Source organism: Anarrhichthys ocellatus, unplaced genomic scaffold (assembly GCF_004355925.1).
Source record: "Anarrhichthys ocellatus isolate YVR2014 unplaced genomic scaffold, GSC_Weel_1.0 scaffold40, whole genome shotgun sequence".
Classification (NCBI taxonomy): domain Eukaryota; kingdom Metazoa; phylum Chordata; class Actinopteri; order Perciformes; family Anarhichadidae; genus Anarrhichthys; species Anarrhichthys ocellatus.
Window position 1 is genome coordinate 542,573 of NW_022280070.1, and position 25,334 is coordinate 567,906.

Sequence of the window (25,334 nt, forward strand, 5' to 3'; positions counted from 1 at the left end):
AGCAGAGCCGTCTGGATGAGGTCTGCTCTGTTAGATTTGGTTATAAACTGTAATGAAAGGTGTGAATACTCCATTAACTAGCTTGTCACTCAAGATGGGCTGGAGGTCTTTGTTGATTATCTATACACATCTTTTGTGTTTTTTTTACAGGTGTTTTGCAATTTCAGTCCAAAAATGGAACATGTGATTGCAAGCGAGGTATCTACACACGCGTACAGCAGCACTTCGACTTGATTGATTTTAACATTCTGGTAATGTTCAGACCTGCTATTCTTCATCGTGGTGTGACTTCAGCACTGAGAGGCCTCTGTGCGTCTGCCTGGTGTAACAGAGAGACTCTGTCTGAAATAGACAGACGGGGTTTGAGAGAGAGCCACCCTCAGTCCCTCAGCCTCTTCGCCTGCGGTATTGATCCCCTTATGTGTACGTGTGCGTCTCTTTCCTTCTTCTGACAGACGCATTTCTTCCTGCGTGATGTATACTGTGGCATATCTTCTATAATCAGCCCGAGAGGTAGTGGAGGCGGACCTTTGGCCTTGATCTGCTGTGTAATTGGACATTGGATTTGACACTCTGCCGAGTGGAACATTAGAGCCGGTCTAATTAGGTGCGAGGGCTATCAAATGAAGATTGGCCCATGTTGTTAGGAAATACCACACAGATTGGAAATGTCAAGATGACACGGGCTGTCATCGGCAAGGAACGGGCGAGAAAATCTATCATTTATTGGTGAAGTTTCAAAACTTGCACGGAAACTGCCCACCCACTCGTCTGCAGTAATTGTAGTTCCTTTAAAACATTTTACACCCTGAGCTCCACAGACAGAGAGATATTAGTGCACACACTCACCCAGCATCTCAGCCTAAGTAGCTCATGAAAATGCTGCTATAATGTCTCGTGTATTGGTGAGAGCGAAAACATACGGTCTAAAATAGGATTGTCTCCGGTGGCTGACTGACTCAGGGATGCTATGGTGTTGACTCACAAGAGTTCTTCATTATAATGAGGGCCATATGGGAGATAGACAAGTGCCCCTGGCCCTCTTATGCAAACATCTCTCTCTCCGTCTCTCCCCACGCCCCTGACATTTAGCAGGTCCCCCGAATTCAGTCTTCAGTGATACCCACAATTATCCTCTCTGTCTTCACGGGGGAAGCAGCAAGTCAATGGCTTCGAAATGACTCAGAGTCTGCTACATAAATCAATGTGTTTAACACCTACTACCCCTCCCCTTTAAAACGAAAATGGGTGAGACAGTGAGAGAGGATGAATCGGCTACTGTATGAAAAATGCATGTCACAGCAAAGCTGACAGTCTGCCTCTCATCCAACACTCGTACAGAAACTCTCTTCGCCTCATTTTTAGAGAGTCTTTTTTCGTAGAAGAATAAAGGGGAAATCTCAGCGCCTCTGGGTTACTAGGAAGCATGCTGGAAGAAAAACAGGCTTAGTGGGAACAAAGGTTGAACATTTTGCCGTAAAAGTCTCTTTTTCAGACGATACCCGGAGCAGTGATTGTGGTCTTGGGTGTCGGGGGCTGGAGGCACACAGTGCTGTGTATCTCAGTAATTAACTGAGCGTGATGAGTCAGACACAAGAGAGAAAAGAGTGGCTGGATCGCAGGTCAAAGTGGACGCCTCTTTTCCCCCCCCACCACTGTTTCCTCTGACAAGCCTCTCGCAGTGGCTCTTTCAAGAGGAGCCGTCTTGATTTCATTCTTTGTTGCCCGCTGATACAATTGCAACACGGCCATTCTGGCCTCTGTGTGGTTTCTACAGCATTTGGATTGAATGTTGGGGATGAGCTAACGCCTGACACCAGATTCAGCATCGGTGTCAGCAATTTCATAAAACAGCGAGAGGTTTTGTGCAGCAAAGTCATTCTGTTTTTTTTAAAGGAGGCTGAGCAGGTACAAAATGAACAGCTGGTGAAATTAATTCAGGAAGCCTTTTCCTACTCTCGTCTGACAGATGGCGAATCTCCTCTTACCATTTCATTCGTCTTATCATGTTTTCACTTAAGTTCCTTTGACAAAATAAACCGGTAACACATGGGAGGACCTGGCGCTTTCTGACACAATTCTCTTGCAACCCCATTGTAGTTTCCTGCTCTCATTAGTTCTGTAAAATTGCATCTCGTGCGCACAGAAATGCACGTGGACGTGTGTGTTTGCGTGTGTCTCCTTGGCTCTCTGTGTGTGTGTGTGTGTGTGTGTGTGTGGTGCAGCGAAATGTTGGACCGGGCTCAATAGCAGTGGCAAGCTATCTAAGCTGCTATTAGGCATGCAGTTCACGGCTGGAATGTTCAAACACAATTAGACGGCAGTACACTTTGATTTAAAGAGGACCAATAGACCCCGTCGATCCAAAATGGAGGCTCAACATCAAGTCAACAAATCCCTGTCAGCGAGACTTGTCCTTGTCACGGTGACAAAGCCTCTCGTAAGATGTCCCAGTGGGACGTTGCTGGCTCCTCCTGCACCAGACACAACAGATAAAACTTCAAATTGTCCCGCTTTTCACACACAGCATGCTAATAAGGGTTTAGAACAGACGCACACTACAGCTGCTGGAGGAAAAATAATGTAAAATGCCTTTTTAACAGACGCAGTTTTATCATTTTGTCATTGAGGAGCGGTGAGTCAGTATTTAAAAAAAATGTGCGACAACTTGAGCTCAGATTCCTCACATAAACACTCGTAATACTGCTCACTGTGATGTTCACATTCACAGCTACTGTACACACAGCGCACACGTTAAGAGAATCCACAACTCCCTTTTCCTGGCACGCATTAAGGCCGAGCACGGCGTTGAATTTCCAGTTTCTCCACTCAGAATATTATTCAATCAAAGCCATCACGTTGACGATATGACGGATACAAACACGCGCGAGCAGTCAGAGGGAAGACAACATCGCCTGACACCTCATTTACCATGGCTGGAGCCGGCGCTCGCAGCCTCGTGCTTTGTTTGTCTTGTCAAAGTTCCTCTACATATTCAGCGTCAAGGTCACGCACTGCCAGTTGGCTGTCTTTGTCTCCTGCTCATGTCTCGCTATACATCTGCCATACCCGGCTATCCCAACCTCATATCCCTAAGTTCCTAGTGTGCAGTGAAAACAAGAAAAAAAAAGAAAAGAAAAATAGCTCCAATAGGAGCTCCCTGATCATTATTTCAAAAATAGTGAGGCTTTATTCATGCGTGCTGATCATTGGAAGCAAACAAAGGAGGCCTAGACTAGGCAGTTAGTCTCAGAAGGGGATAAAAAACCATTAGAGCAAAGAAACACAACAATACTAAAATATCGTTGTGGAAGAACTGGAAGGATTTCAGGGAAGTTTGCTTTCATCGGGGCTTTGCTCATTCTGTCTCTGCTGAAGGAAAATGTTATATTTATAATGTCCTCCTCCCCACAAGAAGAAAAGAAAACACAGAAATCATGCAAAATTAGATGGCTTAAATTCCTTAAAGTGTAAATGAAGAGAATAATTTAAAGGTATTACACATCGTTGACATTGCCAGAGGTTCCCAGGTCCACGTGTGAACACCTAGAAAGCACTTTTTTTTTTTGAAAACGTTTCATTAAAATCCCAACTGACAAATCCTCCTGAGCCATCATCACCCACTCCCCTCGCCAACCAAAGGCGCTAACCCTCTAATAGGACGTTGTTGACTTTGCACGCTCGGGGGAGCATCATATATTAATATGCTCTGGACGGCGGCATCTCAGAATCAGAACAGGAGGCTTTGTTTGCACGTCGATATGAGCTGCGCTAGATTTAATCAACAGGATAAACAATGAAAAAAGAACAATATTCCATATATTACTCCTTCATCTTAAAAAACCTCTCCTCAGAATGAAATTATTCAGATTAGGCTTCACGGCACTCGCACACTAATACCAACGTGACTTTCACTGTCGATGGCATGTTGTTAAAAAGTTTGAGACACCCTCCAAACATAAAGCGGGCCATTTTGCAGTAAAGTCCTGAGGATTGTCGTTAGGACTGAAATGTCGCTCTATATAAATGACTCCCCGAGTGTCGCGCACACATGTTCTTTTAAACTCACCAGGGTCACTATAGAGGTTTTGTAATGCCCCGTCATTGTTCATTTCACCTTCCGTTGCAGCATTGAGTTGTTTTTTAAAAATTTCTTTTCATTGACAAAAATTCCGTTGAGATGGCTGAAGGAGTGTCGACCTCGCTCCTCTCTGCTTCACAGCTCGATGCGGTGAGCCGGAGGACAAAACAACATTTTGAGAATCACAAAAAAATAGCAAAATATTATATATAAAAGCTCATGAAGGATTTGAAGGCACAGTTATCTTGCAAGTAATAGAAATGGAATGAAAAGAGTTTGAGAAATATGTTGCCGTCCATGCTCCTGTATTTAATGCTGAACCATATAAAATCAGTGTTATGGTCATAAATATCACCATGTTGATTTATGTGGGGATGTTAGCAGACCTGCAGTACCACGAAGAGATGCTCTGTAATAAAATGTTACCAACATACTGCAGCACCACAGCCTGGTCTTTTCCAGGTCTTTGCCTGCTTCAATGTAAGGAGTCACAGATATGGCACCTCACCACTTCAGTGCTTTCCACAGTATAGCGGTGCTGGGAAAGGCTCACTCTAGCCTCCGGTGACTGTTTGTCATTGTGCTGCTCAGGAGAACAGCATTTAAGACTCTGAAGAAATGGTCTGCTTTCTATAGCAGACTTTTATATCTTGTAGCATTTACAGCTTGCCAGTAACTGTAAGGCACAATTTGCCGTTGTCTACCACATGCTGTAACAGAAAGAACAGAGACACAGTTTAGTACAGTTTAGTAAAATAAACACTTTAATGTGTATTTTGGGTCTTTTCTTTCCACTTGTCTGGAAGAAAAAACTCACACTATTAAAACTGCCCAGTGCGTGAAAGACGATGTTTTTGTCTCCCCTTAAGACCCAACAATAATGAACAAACAAACCCAAATAGAAACTCTTGAAAATAAATTAATTAATCTTGAAATCATTGATTGGAATTGTGCAAAAACCTTATAATGTATTCATTTTTTATATACCTTAATGTCAGGAGAACCTGTCCAGGCTAACAGCGATGCTTTCTGTGCTGTAGATCTCTGTCAGTTGCTATAACCTTTGTCAATACGCCTATTGTGTGTGCTCCCTTAAATAAGCCAACTAATTATTGGGCATCCTCTATGCCGTCCGATGGGTCAGCTTGTCGACACCCTGCTCGAAGAGTCACGATTTAAAGCTGTGTAGACAAACGCGGAGCCAAGGAAAGGGCCAGAATGGACTTCGGAGACCCGATAATGAGCCACAAGAAAATACTTCAAATGCACGTAAACTATTGATTTAGATTCAACCTTACTGACAAGACTAAGTGACTAATTGGCTTATTTAACCAATGGATACTTTAAAGGATGTACAGTGCTTTCCTTTTTTTTCCACCTCAAGAGAAAATAATGATCTTTTTCTTTTTCGATTCTATTTAAGTTACGCCTGATGCACTTCTCCTCGTTGGTCATTGTTTAATAGCACTGAGATACTGCACAGACTGGAAGCGTTTGGAGAGTGGCACATTTGTGGACGCTCTGCTCTGAAACAATGCCTGTTAGGTTAACGTTAACGCTTAAAGTTTTAATTTAGCATCTATAATGAGTGGACCGTTTAGGAATTACCACCCTTTTTATAGTCAATTTTAGGTGACCAAAGGTAGCTGTGCAGATTAACATGAAATGTAAATGAAGTCAATGTTTATATCTGAACCCTCCATTACAGTCCATTACTATCAGCAGTTTATGACCCACATAAACCCACAGACCTGGAGAGGCTCTGCCAGGACTGCACTGCCGCCAGATTTACTTCTTGCTTGTTTTGGGGGCTTTTTGCCGTCAGTCTGGTCTTTGATGCTGCAGTACTGCAAGTTGGACTGAGATGAAGTTGGCCATTAAACCCCCTTGGTTGTCTGAATGTTAAGGCTCATTATCCTGCAGCATCTCCGATATGAAATGGTAAATGGACTTGTACTTGTACAGTGCCTTTCTAGTCTTGCGGCCACTCAAAGCGCTTTTACATTACATATCATTCACCCATTCACATCCATTCACACACTGATGGCACAGCCTTCGGGAACAATTTGTGGTATGCCCAAGGACACGTCGACATGGACTAGAGGAGCTGGGGATCGAACCGCCGATCTTATGATTGAATGTATGTATGTGTGTATGCGTATGTGTAAAGTACTGTTCTCAGGGGGTGAAAAAAGTTGTGCAAAGCCTTTTTGTGGCTCTGCAAAATCTGATAAATTGCTTAAAGTGATGTCAGTTTAGGGGAGTGAGTTTACCAGACCTGTAGCTTGAGTTGCATTGTGGGTACTGTAGGCACCAGGTTTTGACAAGCAAGAAGAATGCATGGAATAAAAAAAGGCGATATCTCTGGTTCTGCTGATATTGATCACTCTCAGTATTCTCTGTGTCTGTCCGGAATAAGGTTTATGTTTAAGACTGTTGTGGAGGATCATATCTAACTGGGCCTCAGCAGACAAAGGCACACACTGTATGCCGTGTCCAGTCTATGACCTTCATTGTATGTTAGTGCTGTTTTCTTTTAACTTTCTACTCACACTTTTTCAATTGTATGCATATTGTATTCCGCAAAAATAAGGCTAGAAACAGATCTTAAAAATTGCAACTTGAGATGCAGTATTTTGTATTCGTCATTCCTGATGATAATATGTACAATTAGTCTCCCTGTCACACACACACACACACACGCTTGAAAGCACAGCTATTGTTTCAGCGCCCATTTGGCATCGCAGCTAGCTTTCCTCTCCAGAGAGAGAACATGTTTGTGGTGCAGGTCTTAATAAGCCAGGACAGGTTATTTGGAAACAGCTCCAACATTTCCTTTAAGCCAGACCGGCAGAATACACACACACACACACACACACACACACACACACACACACACACACAAAAGAAAACAGAGATTAAAACGTCTCCATATACTCCTCACTATATATTTTGAAATATTCCTTCTTGCCTTCAGTGGGCATCCTTTGTGTTTCTTTTATAACAATTTGAGTCATTTCCTCCAGAAGGAGAAGCTCACAAAGCCAGCCTTGTTGTTGAGTTTCTGAGACTCTCTCTTTCCGTGGACCTTTTGTTCCAAGGTTGAATGTTAGGTCTTGCGTGGAAGACCGCTGGCTTGATTGAACCCATAAATCTGCTTGACAGAAAGGCCCGAGGTTTGACTGACCCTGTGGTTGGACCTGTAGGTTTAATATCTATACGAATAACTATTTGTACCATTGTGTAACTCCTATAACTTCAAAATGAAAAGAAATGTTTTTTGTTTACAACTATTATTTGGTACATGACTCTTTCTCCCTCTGTGTAAAGGATGTAACTATATCTAGTGGTGCAGCAGCACAGTGATATTTTTTACCAGTTACAGTTTTTAGGTTGTTTGTTTCACGATTTTGGTCTCGTCAATTATCAGAATATCTAATAACCTCATCAATAGATATAAATACTAATGTGGTGATCTTTACGCCGTGGAAGAAGGAAGACTAGATTTTGGTGGAGAGCTGAATCCAGGCATGGCTCCAAAAATCTTCAGATGGATTTTATACATCACTCTGAAATAGGGCCTTTTTTTAACATGTTCCCTGTTTCCTCATAAACTCCTGCACTTTCTTGAACAGAAAAGAAAAAATCTATAAAAACTTCTAATTTCCTACCAGCATGTATTTTTCTACAGAAAAATCCAGATGATTTTCCAGAGGATTGTACAGCCTTGGTAGCTCTGCTTTACAATAATGGAGACAGGGAACACTAACGCTATCTGTCTATCTGTGTGTGAGAGGATGACAACCTATTTGGGTGTTTTTTCTAAATGAATTAAACCCACTGTCCTGATATGCGCCGTCGCTAACGAGCCTACCCATTTCTCCTACATGTTCGTCTGTCCCTGTTCGTCCAGGTTCGTGCCAGCGCCATCGCCCAAGACGCTGACCAGAACTACGACTACGCCTCCAACAGCGTCATCCTCCATCTGGACGCCGGCGACGAGATATACATCAAACTGGACGGAGGCAAAGCCCACGGAGGAAACAACAACAAGTACAGCACCTTCTCCGGCTTCATCCTCTACGCCGACTGAGAGCAGACAGACACAGAGACAGTCAGTGGGGAAGAGATTGAGCGAAAGGAGTTGTGGGGGTGGGGTGGGGGTTTGAGGGGGGGTGAACGTGTGTTAAAAGCTGGAATGCGTTCTAGTTTTCCTAATTCTCTCCATCATCATGGACACTTCTGCTTCGTAAATTCATCAGCCGAGACATCCAGGCTCTGTAGCCGAGTTCTGGATGCAAAGCTCCCGAAGGACACACTGCGTGGGGGGCCGGGGCGGGAGTGGGCCGCTTTCTTCCCCCCCCCCCCCCGACACTCCTCGCCACGATGCCGACGCGTCGGCAAGCTCCTCGCTTTCGGTCTCTCTCCTCTTCAGACCTGCTCCATTGCACCGAAATATCAACATACAAAAATGAAAACCCCGCAAAAGTGGACGACCTCACCTCTTCTCTCCACAGTGGCAACGGTCGGCCGCGCTGCCGGTGGACTCGATTGACTCAAACTCGTGGTGTTGTTCCGTGCAATTTTCCTTAGAGTGTTTATATTTTGTAGACATGCATAATAATCTACAAACAAAAAAAGAAAAAAATGAATATATTTGTCCCGTGTGAAGATATCCTGTTTGACTGAGAGAGCGGGGTTTGTGAGATGTTATTTGTGATGCAGCTCAGACATCTAACAGCTGGAAAAGAAATTATTTAAGGCTGTCAGTGTTTCGTGGCAGTGGGTGAGTTTCTTCATCACTGGGATGCAGCAAGGTACCTATATAATGTTTATGTGGAGAATAACAGCACATTCTGCACTGTACCTTCCAATGTACCGCTAAAGGGAAACATCTCATATTGACAATATCTTTACTACTAACCACCTCAACACTGTTCGCTCGCTCGCACACACACACACACACACACAATGATGTCCCGCTGATGTTCAGATTAAAAATAAATCAAATCGTCTCCTCAATGTTCTAGTTTTATGTAGGCGCTCTACCGGCCACGTGCTGAAGCCAGGTCTTCGGATGCAGAGGTAACCTAGTCGAAGAGGTCTTTCTTCTTCTCTGCTGTGTTGACCTCCGAGCCTTCTCGTGCTCAACAACAAAAAAAGTGGCTCCTTAAGTGGAGGCCCAGGGGGGAGAAAGTCACAGAGGAGAGAGAGAGACTGAGAAGTGAGTGAGGCAGTGGGGAGGAGGTGGAGGGGGCGTTCAAGCACGGTAACAGTGAGCGGCCAATTTTTCAGCTTCAGTGTCTCTGAGCTTCACTGGATGTCATCCATTCATTAGCTGCATACTCACTGACACACAGGCATTATGGTAATATTTACTCAACATGGCAGCCTGACAGCTTGCTTGAGAATGAAACTGATTGGGTGAGTGACTTGGTCAATCACCACTGCACGTTTGTGTGTGTGTGCGTGTGTGTGTGTGTGTGTGTGTGTGCACATGTGGGTATGCGTGCGTATGTGCATACCAGCGAGCGTCTGCATTCTAGCATGTGCCGTGCCATCGTTCCTTTTGCAGAGTTATTCCGCGCTGCAGCCAATGACAGATATTTTCCTCAGCAGCCAATGAGATTGTGCTCTGCAGGGTTGGGAGCCGCTATAGATATGACGAGAAGAACAAACAGCTTGTAAATGAAATCTATGACATGTTTGTCTATCTTATCTTTTGGAATTGTTGAATACATTTAAATAATAAATGGCATTTTTTTGAGTGGCTTGTCTCACGAGAATTCTTGTATCCCAACTACGCTAATTAAGGGAAGATGATCTGTAAAGGGTCTCATTTGCTGTGTGAGAATAACAAACTACAGTGCAAACAACATGTCTGGCAATGTGTTTCTTGTTCTGTTTAAATTAAGAATTTTGTGCAAATATTAAAAAAAGAAGAAGATTTATCTGCAAGTCCCTCATCTCTCTTTTCTCTCCAAAAACGAAAGTATATTTAAGGAGATGGGTGTGTAGGGAGAGATGTCTGTGTTTATGCTCCTAAAGGGATCCTGTGGAGCTTCTCTCCATCTGGAAAGGTGCGCTTGGAGATAAAGACCCTCCAACTTTAGCAACATCCTACGGTGGAGTAAAATGCCGTTCCTGAATGCTGATGAGTCCCTTAAGGAAATGCAGGCTATTCCTCAATCGTCTTTTCACAGATTCTCATCAACAGAGGCACGATATATACCCAGCGAGGAAGTGTGGACAGAGGAGAAAAGACAAGCGGGGAGGAAAGATTGAGCGAGATAGAAGAGAAGCGGAATATGGTTTGACAAAGACAGATGGAGACAGGAGAGAAAGAGTAGGCCACAGAGAGAAGTAATGGGGAAGGGATGGATAGATAGATAGGGAGGGAGAGGGTAAAGAGAAAAATAAGGAAGACAGACAGAAGGAGAGGGGGGGCTGTTTGCCGATTCGGAGAGGAGAGGGAGGGAGGGGGACTGGATTGTTTTCAGGGTAGAGTGATTCCCTGTCGGGGCTGTGCGAGGTGTCAGGAGAGATTAGCCGGCGTGAAGTTGGAGGAGAAAGCGAGAGCTAGCTTGGATTGGACAAGTGTCAAGGACTGGACAGTCCTCAGATCTGGCAGGGATGGGATGTGACACTGGCTGCTATGCTGGTCCGCACTACTTTGCCATTAAGGGAGCAAGTCACCCGTCTCTGAATCATTTCATCCGCTTCCCTCTAGCACATAACAAGCTAATGCACACTGGTGGGAATGAGAACGTCTTGTTTGATGGCACTAAATCGTTTCCACAGTCCTTTTGAAGACGTTATTACCAAAAAACCAGGAGCCATCGCTGAAAAACAAGCATCCACCAGCTGGGTTTTAGTGTTTGACATCAGGTCAGATTCTGTTTCGAAATGTTCCGCTTTACACAAACGTGGGAAGTGGCTGCTCTTCAACACAAATGGACTTGAAGCTGTCAGAGCTTCTTACAAACGCAGATGGTGAAAGAAGTAAAGGGGCAAAAGGAAAATTGATTTCCTGTTCATCATCCGCTTTGGAAAAAGGGGGCAACACGGCTGATGGAAAAAAGTGGGTCTCGCATTGTCGCAGCTCGGCTCTTAGAATAAACAATAATAGAGTGCCGAAAATAACCAGAAACCATAACTCTGGAGTGTGTGCAGAGAGGAGATGTCTATCGGCCTGAATGCTGTTCCAGTCAGAGTTGGCGTTACTTTGTTCATGCAGTACAACCCTCCCTTTGCCACCACTGCGTTGTAAAACAAACCCACGACGGACGCAATGAGGAAAAGACAAACACATGCAACCAGAATCGATAATGATCCGGATGACCTACCAGACAGCCAGCGGTTTGTAGACATTGAAATGTGGCCAGAAACAAACTTTCCTCACACTAAAAAGCCACACAGAGGAGTTGAAAGGCATTGGAGACAAAGGCTGGAGACGAATGTTTCACTCATAACAGACAAGTTCCTGTGAACGAAGGACAGAATTGTCTCACTAAGATGGGCTGATCGATTTGCTTCTCTTGTCAATAACCTTCTGCAGTTTATAGCCCCTTTCCCATTGCACAAAAAAGCCCACTAAAAGCCACTAACATCTGGCATTTGTCTACAGCGGGAAAAGTTACAATCGGCATTTATTCACGAGACAAATGACTCTGCAGCAGTCACAGGTATTTATCTACGAACGGCAGGGATGGAAACAAAGACAGCCGGGTGGAAAAGCTAATATTTGCCCCTTTTATGGTGTGTTGAAGTGAAAGTATAATACATAAAATTAACAGGGATTGGGAAACATATTATGATCTATTAAAGTTAGAAACATACAATCAATGTATTCTCCTCAAAGCCTCCAAGTTCCAGTCAGAAAACATAAAGAAAACGACTTCTCGATATGTCACCTGTATATCCTGATGAGAGAAAACTGGGCCCTTTTTATCATAATGCAAAATGACAATTTAGTGTCCAAAATCTTCTCTGTAATTATTCTAACGCACTGTGTGCCTTGTCATGTTTGTATAGTCGAATCAAGTAACGTGTGAGATAAAATCCTCTGAATCCTGATCTCTCGTTTGTTACGCTGATTAAATCAAGGTGTTACTTTATGTGATCTTGATTGTTGTATATAATTTCATTAAGCATCTTCAACAGCAAGGTTTCAACCTTCTCTTAAAGATGCCCGCGTTGGCAGAAAATGTTGGCAGCCAGCTAAGACTCTCAAAAGGCTCCCATCTACAGCGATGACTTTATAATTCGGACAATGCATGCACTCAAGCACTATTCTTTTCTTTCTATGTTCAAGTCTGACCTTTTTCCCCTCTCACTGTCTTTATTCCACCTACTTTCTCCTCTCGTCACCGTGCCCTGCCGTTAACCTGGTATGACAAACACAAAGGTTAGAGAAGCGGACAGCTGTTAGCGGACCGGCCTGCTTCTGCCGCCCCAGAGCCTCTCCTATATGAGCAAACGAATAGACACAGGGGCCTCTGCATGATAGTGCAGTCACACATTAACACTGTCAACCTTGCTCTGTTCGCTCCTGCGATCGCGCATGATTCCCTTCGTCAGTTCGGGTTGCATTTGAGGGGGAAGCCTTTCCCAGTTGTCCCTGGATGGTCTGAAGCTGCCAGGCCAGGTGTACTCTGCAGTCACTCCCTGAAGCCGGGGGGACGGCGGCCGAGCTGAGCTCCCAGACTCCTATCTGCACCTCAGACCGCGTGACACCGTGACCCCCCCACACACACACACCCCGCCGCTCCACTGCCTCGCACACGGCAACAACATGGTTTCCTGGCCACAACAGAATCGAAAGTTAACTCACAGAACTTCCCAGGCACCTCTGACCTCCCACACTTTTTTCCCAGATTTTAACTCGCCACAACCGTCGTCTTGCCCTCTTAAACACCTCCCACTTTCATTCTTTGCAAACGTCTGATGGCGGCCTGCGCCGGCCCTTACACGCTGCAGGCAGAAACAGCCAGGATGCAATGCGGTAAATGTTTCTCACATTCTCCATCTCCTCCGCCCTCACAGCGTAAAGAAATGCAGCGGCATCCTCACACGTTGCAGTGCCGCATCTCCAGAGAACTCACTGTGAAGAGAGATAAAAAAAAGCACAAACAAACATCCAACATGCCTTTTTTTCCTCCCTTCAGCAGGTTGAGTGCATTAGTGACCTTTTAAAGCGCTGCCTCCCTAGCGCTTTGCCCACACCCCAAAGAAGAACAAACTACTAATAGGGCTAAAAAACTGACACACTTTAAAACAAAGATCCAACCATTTCTTGGCTGTGAGGCTGTGCTTGCTCCATTAATGGTATTCAATTATAAAGCAGAGACAAACAAAGATCTTTGTAGTCAAACAGCAGCCAAATGTGTAAACAATTGTGCGGAATGAGGACCACAAATATGTAAAAATACTGTTTTGCTTTTTTATATACAGTAGTAGGTGCTCCAGTCACTCATTGTTCTCTCATTTTGATAACTCTTAAGATCTGTTCCATCATTTCAAACAACAACCGTGACTTTGCCTGCTTCACTGCATTTCTTTTCTCATACAAATGGGAAATAAAAGGCTCGGAATCTGTAGAAACAACAGCGGCATAGACGTACAGTATGAAACAGATTAAATGTACTGTTTGGTTCAGGGAAAATACAGGCTTGTGGAGTGCACTCGAAACGGGCAACTTGCAGAAATGGAAGTATTTGTTTTCTTCATCTACACAGTGACCTTATTGGTTAGAATCGTGGGAGGCAGTAAGCTCACACCGTGTGACTCTAATTGCAGCGAATCTGTATGTGTGCACGTGAGCGTGCGCGCGGAGAGCGCGGTGGTGTTTTGCGTGAGCGGACATCAGACAGAGCTGCAGGACCCACGGCGCTGCGGCGAGGTGGATAGGGTCAGAATTGCAGAAGCCAGATGTCAAAGAGGAGATATTACCCTCCACATTACTCCCACTCAGCCGGGATAGGCTATTACATGCTGCGTTTCAGACATTAGCATGCAGATAAAATAAATATTGACAAGTAAGAGAAGTAGTCCCCCTTAGCTGGCAAATTAAGATACTGTGAACAACGCACAAAAACCTCTCCGGGACGTCTGAGGGAGACAACCATGAAATACGTAATCACGCCAAACTTGTGATAAAACACCAAAAAGCCAACAGATTCTTGCATAACTTTGAGCAGTCTGCTCGTACTGAGTAATAACTACCCAAATTTAGCTGGGCGCGCTCTCTCCTGCTGCTTCTCGCGGTCTGACGGATGTGTGGCTTGCTAGTCATGCCGCCTTGTGTCACCTGTGCTGCGCTCGCTCCGGGCAGGGAGAGAGCCATGGGAGGTCTGGAGGAGGCCAGAGAGAGGGAGAAACAGACATCTGTGATTAACACACACGGACACGTGTCAGTGTGGAGCATTCACTGCGAGGCGCGCTGGGAGACGCTCACACACAACCTGCTCCCCACAGCAGAAGTTTGCCTAAATAAAGACACGGATAAAGTGGAGGGGCGAAATGTGGGGAGGCCGCGGTGAGCGCGCGTGGAAAAACGTGAGCACCTTGCACAACATGAGTGGAAGTAAATGAATAGATTAGGTGAAAGTGACATGTCAGGCTCAAGTGAAAGGCAATGCAGCTGTCTGCACAGGTGCATGTGCACGAGCATCGTCATCGCTCGCACAGAGAGCCACATGCATCACACGCCTCCCCTTTGTTGTGTGCTATGAACGATGAAGTCTCTGTAGTGTCTTCTCTGGAGACGTGCCAATTTAAGGTGGTGAGGGGGGGGGGTCTGGGATGACAATTTCATTATTCTTTTCTAATACCACATGTTTAGATTACACACAGCACCTCTCTCTCTCTCTCTCTCTCTCTCTCTCTCAACAAGCTAATTCTCTGGAAAAGTGTCGACAACAAAAACAAGGAGTCAGATGAGCATACAGCTTTTAGACACGCCCCATTTCGGGGAGGAAACAAAAGGTGAACGGTGAAAGTATTGGCCATAAACGTCAGTTGCAAACATCCGTCTATCACATTGACCTCCAAATACAGAGGTTTGGATAATCTGGACAAAGAGTTGACTTGTTTACCACCAGTCTGATCATGTAATGGCTCATGTTTCTTTAGTACTATGTCGTCCAGGTCTCAGAACATACAACCATAATCAATAGAAATAAAGACTAGATGGCTCCTCCTCCGAGATGACGCCTCCTTAACTGAATGCATTAAACTGGCGATTGGCTGGGGATTAGACAACCTTTCAAATAAACAGGCGAGGGCAGTGCAAGGTGAAGGAGACCACAGGGGAGACCAAAAAAAATCTAAACCAACAACATTATCCCCCACCTGTACCTGGCTCACAACTTCCAATCCTGATGTAAACTTCAGTCGTTAAGGGGACGCTTTGAGGAGTCTTGGTCTCTGAGGAGCTACACAAGCAGAAATATATATACACACACACACACACACACTTTTGGGAATGTTTCCACGGAGAGATTCAGTGAGCCATCTGCCAAATTAGGCCATGAGCCACGAGCCAACAACTTTACTGTTCAATTCAATTTTCAATTACCGGGCTGGAGGCTTAAGTACAAGGTCTGTACACACACACTCGAACACATGCACACATTAATACAATACATTTTTTTGACAACTTTTTTTTAAACGCGCATCCAATATGAGATAAGATGAATCATGCAAAGGCGGCTGAGTTATTCATAATGTTTCCATAATAGATAACTTACACGGTGCAACTACTTGTTTGGATCCGCTGTTAGAACTCAACACATTCTCAACAAGATGCACAGCGACGAGATGCAACAGCTTAAGTGAGAAATCGGCTCCAGAGGGGACAACTCGCATGTCAACATTGATCGGCGCACGTACCGTGCACATGAGCATCCGAACGTATGATGAGTTCTGTTCATTAACAAACACACATAGGGAGAACCACCAGAGCCAGCAGCCAGAGCTGCTTTTGTACCCAGCGCCAGCCACGTCTCCCTTCCAAAATGTCAGAGGCGCACATAGCGGGGAGGGTGTGAGGTGATAAACGAACCCGACTGAAAATGTCAGAGTGTCACCCGTTGCCATGACAGCCAGCAAAGTTTGGCAAGGACTGGAGTGCTGCAGCCAAAGGCCAGCTTATTTGCTGCAGCTAATTGAGCCTGTGGTTTCTAGTATGAGCACATACAGGCGTGTGCTGTGAAAAAGATGCTGGAAAATCTGCACTTTTTTCCGTATTGACAAAAATAACAAACAGAAAATAACACTCCTTCCTCTTTCTTTTGGGCTGTTCCTGTTAGGGGTCTCCACAGCGGATCATCTGTTTCCATAGATCCGGTCCGGTGTGGAAATCAGATTTTATGATCCAAATATTTGATTTGACGTCAAATATTTGGTTTACACCGGATGCCCTCCTTGACACAACCCTACCATTCACAACGCCCGGGGAGGTTTACGTGTTTACGTAAGAAAATGACAGTCCTACATGACTTAAATAGACGGTGACAGTGACAGTAATCGTTCAGAAAATATGAGTCAGAGACACCAGACTAAGAAGAAAGTGGGGAAAAGGGCAGATGGAGGGATGCAAACTCTCTAAGGGAACATTTGAGGTCTCTGTGATCACACATCAGTCATCAGTGCGCCCACTCTAAGGCCACAGTTACATGTGAAACCTTTTGATGCAGCCAGGTTCAATCTTCTTAAACCTGGAGCAGTTTGCTTGAACAACATTGTGTCTATCCATAATACCTTATGTGCTGATTGACCAGAAATATGGAAACACCTGTATGACATAATGCAATACAATAGCATGAGTTTGTTAGACTCAGCACTATTGTTTTTAGGTTGTACTCTGTGGTGACTTTATATTGACAGGTGTTTTTCAAATTATTACCGAGTAGTTTTACAAAGGTAGTATTTATTACTTGACCATTGGATTGGATTGTATCTCTGTACGGTGTAATGGGGTTTCTAGTTAGCAGGATATCTTAAAACTAAACAGATTTTAGTGACATTTGGTGGAAACTTAGATAAAGAACCAAGACATTTTTGATTAGTTGAAAAAAATCTGGGGAAAAAGATTACACCTACTTGCTTGTTCTGGAGTTTATGACCATATCATATGATTTCCACCCACAAATGTCAATTAATCAAGAATTCATCGTGAAATAAATTACATGTAAAAGCATTTTTCCGACATACATTTTTCCAAACATGTTTCCCTATAATTAGATAGATAGATAGACAATTCTCTGAAAAACAAGAAAACATCTGTTTTTTCCATTCAATACTTTATTCATAATTGCAAAATGTAATTGCAGCCAAATGCACACAATGCATGAACATAGCGATCATGCAACATTTTAACTGCAGGAACAAAGATCTGTCTTTTTCTGTTTTGAGTATTAAATAAAAAGGATCTGTTGTAAATAAAAATGTAAATGACTATGATTCATTCTTTTTTCCAAACTGATAAATTGTACTCTGAAGTCACGATTGCCAGCCAGTGTTTTTCTGGTGCTTTCTGGCTGTGTGATGCAGCTGCTGACTTTGTTCCTAGAGGCGGGTATGTTGACTAGTTATTATGGAAATGTAATAAATTACTATACTTGGCAAAAACCTTGCACTTGCCAGCAGTTAGAAATGTTAAGTCAAGTACAGCATACTTAAAAATGAGACTTCCAGAATTTGAAAGCATAAAGGCAAGTTTTAAAAGACCGAACCTCCGTTTTGGGAATTAATTTGTAGTTCTGTTTAGATTTAGGTTAATATACTCATTATGTCTTTGTCATTTTTATAATTCTAACCAACCACATGAACCCGCATAGATTCTGTCCAAGCACAGCACGGGTAGTTTTGAGCCAGAGCCAAATTAATAATCAGAATTTCTGATCATTAGCCGCCGCTCGTTAACGGACAGGATCAGAGCCTTGCATGCAGATATACTCGGGTTGAATTGCCTAAAAAGCTACAACGATAATTTACCACCAGCTGAGCCAGTATGTGCCAAACTGAGTCATCAGTTGCCTTGTTGTTACAACGGTCTCCGCTGATAACGACATCCCCCGAGCCTCGGTGGCGCAAAGGCATTGACGCGTAAGAGTAGTGCCCACCGTCTTCACCGTTCCCCCCTGGTTATTACTGCTAGCTCTATCAGAACTGTTGCTGTTGTTAGCACCGTTAGCTGCTAGCCGCCGGCCGTGTGCAGGCAGGCAACCCTGGCTGTATGGGTTGTAGCTGTGGTTTAAAGTAAAGAGAGCTTGGCTCAATCATCTCCAGATTATTATCCTCATGTATCATCTTTACAGAGAGAACGGCCGCGCGTTTCTCAGATGTGGGGCGCTAAAGCTGCTAACAGAGGTAATGGATCTTCATTAATTGGCCAAGCGTCTTTCACAGTAGTATACTGTAGGTCCCTGGACACAAACGTATCAGCGTAGGTAGAGAAGGTTATTGCTTTTGCACTGTCCTCTTTGTTTGCATAAGGTTGAAGTAATGATACTAAGAGAGAATGGAATCTTAAACATTAGCAAAAAAGAATGTAAATAGCCTCAAAATGTAAAGGTTTTAATGGAAGAAGTAATGGAGTTATTAGTCTGCTGTTTTGTCTTTAAAAACAAACAAACAGCTAATTAGCTAATGTCGGCTGCATGCCTCTACTAACCATGTGGCAGTTTACATCCACGTCCGTCCAAAATGTCATCACTTCTAAATTGTGTCCTTAACTATCCTACTGTGTGAAATTGTCATAATTAGCATAATGATTTCTTGGGTTGCGGCCAAAAAACGTGTTTTGTGAGGTCACAGCTAACCTTTTACCACCAAAGTCTAATCAGATCAACCTTGAGTGAAAGTGGACAAATTTGAAAAGAAATCCCCCCCAGCCGTTCCTCAGGTATCGCGTTCATGAGAATGGACCGTACGGACAGATGGACAGACAACCCAGCGACATGAAAGCATACCTTACTCTGCATATTTATATTTGAGATGTTATAAATATATAATTTCCATTTCTTCACTGACATATCTAAAACAGATCATGAACGTAGATCAGACCAGTTTTTATCTATTAACTATAGTGCTTTCTTGCTGCCCTGTGGTTTAGTCGACATTTATGTTTTCGTGCTTCATATGAAAAGACTAATTCGCTTAATTATCGTCAAGCAGCCTCAAGAGGTGATGAGTTTGCACAGACAGCTCCTTAACACCTTCTTGCAGCTTTAGCATGAAGCAAAGAGGAGAAGAGAGGCTCCTGTCTGAACTCAGAAGTGAAATAAAAAGGAGCTACAAAACGATGATCATAGTGGGTTTTTCTTTTTAAATAGCAACCTTTCACTTCCAAACAGGGTGAGTGGGCTATATATTTTTTCTTTTCGCTCAGGGGAGAGAAGTGTGAATGTTTGACAGCACATAGAAGGGTATTTTTTCTCCAGCTTTATGTTTCATTTCGTACTTTGCAAAGCTGTGAGCAGTGAACCAGCACATTAACTCTTGAACCTTTTCACCTACGAACAAATTTATCCCCCCCCCCCCGTCTTAAAGCGAAATACTGCAGGCATAAACAACGGGGGGTTTTTTATGCCCTGGTCAATTTTGAGAGTTTGAGCTATTATGATTTCCAAAATGTCTTCTTTCAGACTAGTAGAAGGAAAACACCGAAAGTAGACATTACTGACATAACTTGTAATACTAGAAATAATTGACTTGAAGGAAGTAATCAACTGAGGGAAATTTCATGGAGATATCTATTAGTTATCTTTTCTGTTACTCTATATTCACCTGCAGTGTCTCCCCATAATGCCTATTTCACACTACACAACAACATCTTCTGCTCCCAGAACGTTTTTTGGAGCTCCCAGATCAGAGAGAAATCCACGTTGGCTCGGTGTTGCACATCGGCGCCTCAGCAGGCTGTCATGTGATCAAGTGTGCTGACGACATCAACGAGTAACGACGACACAAAAGGTAGCTCGGAGACCCCATTATGGATTCCAGACGAAGGAGCTGGTATCGTGTGACCCCCCCCCACCCCCCTTGTCGCCGGTCCGTCACGTAGCGTGAAAACCACAACGACCGCAAGATCCAAAAAATACTTGCAGTGTGGTCAATTTCATCAAGTTTAGTTGGCTTGTATTGTTGGATGATTCATCCCCTATCACAGTGACAGAAAGTCATGCTGACAAGTTTGTACAAAAAGCACGTCTTTGATCCCTCAAATCCCTCTCGCTGTTTACTCGTGATTTGGTACGAGTTGACTCAGTCCAAATAGAATCAATTATGAGGATTTGTTTGCTTTGTTTACTTTGTTCTTGAAGAACAGACAAACGCCTGAGGCTCTGCCACTTATCTAGCTAATACAGTCAGTGTAAGTGTGAAGACTGAGCCCGTGTAAATCCAGAGGTTACGAAAACCCTCACACACAGAAACGAGCAAACAGATGACTGATATTGTGACGTCTTGGCAGTGAGTCTGACACCGCGTGCCTCTCACACACTGGCTCGTGCAACACAGTCAACACAATCGCCTTCTGATCCGCAAAAGGCCAAGTGTTGACTTTGACAAAGGCCAAATCTATTCTCACGCTCTTCCAATTCCACTCTTCCCCGTCTTCCTCCTTTTACCTCTTTACCTGTATTGCTTATTGGTTTTTCCATGTTTTTGTGTGCGAATAAGCAAATTCACAATGGTGTACTTTAAGATTTGGTGATCAGTTTCAGATTATTTTCTCACTTAATCAATTCATCATTCAGTTTATAAAACAGCAGAACATTTGGAAAAAATGTCCATCTCGGTTTCTAAGAGTCCAAAGACACGTCCCAAATTGCCTTGTGTTGTCCTACTAAAAGTCCAAAACCCAAAGATTTTCAATTCACAAAGAGATCACAGACAATATAAAATGTGAACGTCATTGTGAAGCATTGTGGGAGGGTCTTGCTGTTACCGACTTGGTGGTGACGACAGTGCCTAACTCTAAAAATGGACAAAGAGGCAGATTGTCGGTGGAGCTGATGCGGGCCCGGTGACATAGCAGAGGAGACAGCTAGCGACCTGGTACTCAAAGCCACCACGCCCTCAAGTATACATTTCAGCTTTAATATAATGTTAACGGGGGAGGTATACAAACACTCACCCCCCAAAACTGACCAAAACAGATTTTCTTATGTACCGGGCTGTAAAGCATGTTTATTTATTATTTATTTATAGATGGGCATTTCAACATGGTGGTCTATGGGGATTGACTTGTTTTTGGGGGCCGGCCTCGAGTGGAAGTGCAGTATTTTGACCAGAGGAAAGCAGAGGAAAGCAGAGGAAAGCAGGAAATCATCATATTTTGAAAACAGACATTTTAAAATTTTTGCATGAAAAAATGACTTCAATAATTAGTCAATTAGCAAAATAGTAGCTCATTATTTTTCTGTTGACTAATTGCTTCATGGACTAATTGTTGCAGCGCTACTGTATTGATCACACTTGCCATGAAAATATAAAAAATCGGAGACCTATATTAGATGCTAAAAAAGTTCTTTCAGTGGTTAATGCACAGGGTTATTTTGGGCTGTTTCCCAGTATGAGGAATCTGGTGGCGAGACAAGATGAAAACATGTATTGGCATCAAAGTCTCCAGGGGATAAATGCCCAGTGTACCTGAAGCTCTCACTCTGCCTGGCTTTTACCAGCCTGTGTTTCTGTCCAGGCCACTGGATTCTTCCAGGATGAAAATCTTTTCTCTCTCTCTATCTGCCTCTATTGGGCTGTCTCTGCGGCGCCACGGGGGAACAGTGAGACCAAGAGTGAGCCTCCGAGGGCAAATTATGTACATTTAAATGAACCGTTTCCTTGAGTCTGCTCAGCTCAGCGCTGAGAGAGAGTTCAGACGGAACGGAGCTGGAACAGGGGGTTGAGAGGATGTGTGTGTGTGTGTGTGTGTGTGTGTGTGTGTGTGTGTGTGTGTGTGTGTGTGTGTGTGTGTGTGAGAGATAGAGAGAGTGTATCAGGAATACACACGGTGCAGCCCCTGAATAGGGGTGTAAAAACTTGAGTGGACCCCAGGCCCTCGCCTAGCCTTAATAGCTTTCCTGTCCACCTCCTCCTGCTGCATTAGAGGTACATTTCCACTCTCGGGGGGGGGGGGGGGGCTCCTTCTTTTATATATTTTATTTATTCTATTTTCTATCGCTGCCCAAATGCACGGGCTTCACTTCACAGAGGTGATGCTGAAAGGCTCACTTCAAAAGCCACCTAAACCGTCCTGCAGGGGCTTGGTGGCGATGGACAGACAAGGTTTCAGCAACCATCAGTCCTGCTCACGCACATGCACCCACACACACACACACACACACACACACAGACACACACCTGTGGCTTTGTTTCACATTCAGACAATGCATCACTGAGCCTCCTTTGTTTGTCAGGCTGTTCCATTATTTACCTCCTCTCCTTCCCCGTCCACCTGGGCCTTCGGATGCCATTTATCATCCCTGAGAAACCTTGTGTCCGCTAGAACTTGAAAACCTGATGAATAAGTAAACTAGTTCCTCCGCACTGCCGCCACACTTCCTGTCCTTTTCACAAAAACAAAGACAAAGAGCTGGGATGCAGTGCTGCAGTCACAGCCCTGTGTGGACTCCACACACACCAGACTGTGCAGACTTTAAATCCCCCCCCCACCCCCACTCCCGCCCTTCAAAGAAAAAAAATACTCCCTGACCTCGAAAAAGCTTTCCTTTGATTCCCGAAGCCTTTAAACTGCTTTCAGAATTTTTCTACAAGTCATTAAAGTCATTAAGCTACGCGATAAGAAGAACTCAGAAATGGTGGTAAATCGGCCCCTTGCGAGATTTCACCGCCTCTTGCTTTATCCGCTGCTCTTATACCATCTTCGCTGTGTAGCTTAGTCTACAACTACAACCCACCGTCAGCTCCCGTCCTCAGCTCGGCCTTTTTCTCCAGCGAGCTTCCATACAGTCCGCTGTCTGCCAGCCTGTCAGGCAGCGCTGTCTAAGCATTCCTGTCTATCCAATGAGCTGGAGTCAGCCAAATATCTGATCTGCTGTTAGTACTTCACCTGGCTGGACCCCCCACACCCTGGGGCTCGGGGTGGGGGAGATACTAGGGAAGATGGGTGTGCTGTCCTGTGTGGAGCTGCGTGCTCCCTGCGGTGGGAGCGGGGAGGCCTCACCGCCGTATCGCTCTCATTCCCCTCATTAATAGAACAGATTTGGCTCGGATTTAGCCGATTACCAAAAAAAAAAAAAAAAAAAAAAAAAAAGAATCAGTCGTCGTGTCATTTCCCAAACTGCTTCCTGTGTTTTTTTTTGTCTCGTGGTGGCAAGCGGTGAATGTGTGTGGAAATCCCTGCGAGAGCCTGTGTGTGCGTTTTGAAGTAATTGATATTGTGAAAGTATTCCCACGAGGACCGCACGCTCCCAACAACTTTTAGGTGTACTAATACCAACAAGGCTCTAAGCCCGCAGACATAGCCTGGATGAAATATTTGCTGTGTCTGCCAGGAGACCAATCTATCCTCTGCTTTCAGTAAAATACTGCCTATGCGGCAATATCTTATTTGTAGGCTGAGACCAGAGTCTCACAGGGACCAATTGAAGCTAGCGCTTTCAATCCCTGTGTTTTGTGTGCTAATTACAAGGGGTCAGAAAGACTGATGGCGTAACAGAGAAGGTTATAAGATAAAGTTATCACTGTCCGACTCCCTCTCTTCTTTCTTTATTCCCTCTCTTTATTTCACAATCTTCTACTTCTCCGCAGCGTGCTCATGGTTGAGTAGACCACCTCAGCCGACTAGAATTATCGAATCCATGAGCTGCCATAAACGATAATGGTTCACATGAGTGAATTCTCATATCCTCTGGATGCCATGCCAATGTTTGTGCTCCAGGTAGCACCACCAGGGTGTACATGGAGGTCATGTGAAGGATCTGCCTTCTCTCCTGCTGCCCTTCTGCCCCTTTGGGAGTTTTCTCCCTCACCATCTCGCTCCCCGTTTGTTTCACGCTCTCTCGCCATCTTTCTCAATATGTCAACACAAGCCTTGTTCTTGTGCTGATCCTCTAGATAGGAGAAAGTTAGCGGTAGAGGGGCAAGCTGAGCGGGGACAACATGTATCGGTTGTCATCTCCCCTCATGTGGCTGCTTATTGAATGCCCCGCGCATTAACCCAGCACGTCACAAATTCAAGTCAGCATCACATTACAGCTCTCTTAAATTTACAACCTTCGCATAACCTTGTTATGTGAGGGGGGGGGAGGACAAATAAAACAGATTTTTTATCTCATCTTCACACTCCTGACTTCACAGATGTATCTGCCTCTGTTGTTTTGTCTTTGAGAAATGTGTGTCAGCAAACATGGCTCAGTGTAAAATACAGTTCAATCAATTATACCTTGAGAGTTAGAAAGCCGAGATATTCAGATTGCCTCCACCAGGACATGAGTGGAACGTTTACCCTATACACACATAATAGCACTATGTGTTTTCACTCACCCGTGTAGAATAAATGTGACTCAATATTCATCATCTCAAAGAGCACATATTAAACCATTAATGCAATGCACGCCCTCGCCCGCCCCCCGAATAACCTAATTAGTCTTCAAATGAGATGTCGGCTGGTCTCTCATATTGGCTCATTTCACAGAAATCAGGTGTGTGGGGGGGGGGTCCACTAGGACAAGACAGATAGCGCAGCTGCCTTAACTAGACCTAAGCACCTTGACACCATCACATGCACTTAGAAAACACACATACTGAACAAGCACTCCCCATGAACAAATGTAATGTAAGCAGACGCATACATGCGACCGGCACACATGCCAACACACACGATACTCGCCCCAGGTCCTAAATGTACAGGCTGCGTGGGAGGGTGGGTGGGCTGGTGAGTGGGGGTCTTTCCCCCAGTCTTCGGAGGAGAGCCAGCACCCTCAGGTGATAATTAGCGCTGTGGTTCAGTGACCTTGCTGAGGCTCTGACCACCGCAAGAAAGAGCGTTGAAAGTCTCAGTCCCACACACGGTTTCTCACACACAATCTAAAGACATATAGAGTCACGGGACATGTAGAGTTTGTGGGTTGTTGACTGTAGCAGACAACAGAGAGTTTGAGAGTTTGGTGAAACAGCATTTCATATCATATAAAAAGTCAAACCCAACAACAGACTGCTTGGCAGAGGGGGACTGGTTCTCCCGGGCCTCCAGCTGTGCTATTGGCTATTGCAAATATTGTCT

The 25,334-nt window shown here is 44.3% G+C and overlaps 1 protein-coding gene across 1 annotated transcript in view; it reads left to right on the forward strand.

The window, feature by feature from the left end:
• Nucleotides 1-9,851, forward strand: part of c1ql1l2 (complement component 1, q subcomponent-like 1-like 2) — a 14,524-nt gene extending 4,673 nt beyond the window's left edge. Inside the window, exon 2 of the mRNA XM_031867726.1 lies at nt 7,995-9,851. Within this exon, the coding sequence (XP_031723586.1) occupies nt 7,995-8,174 (180 nt within the window). The 3' untranslated portion in view covers nt 8,175-9,851. The remainder of the gene's footprint in view (nt 1-7,994) is intronic.
• Nucleotides 9,852-25,334: the final 15,483 nt, after the last annotated feature.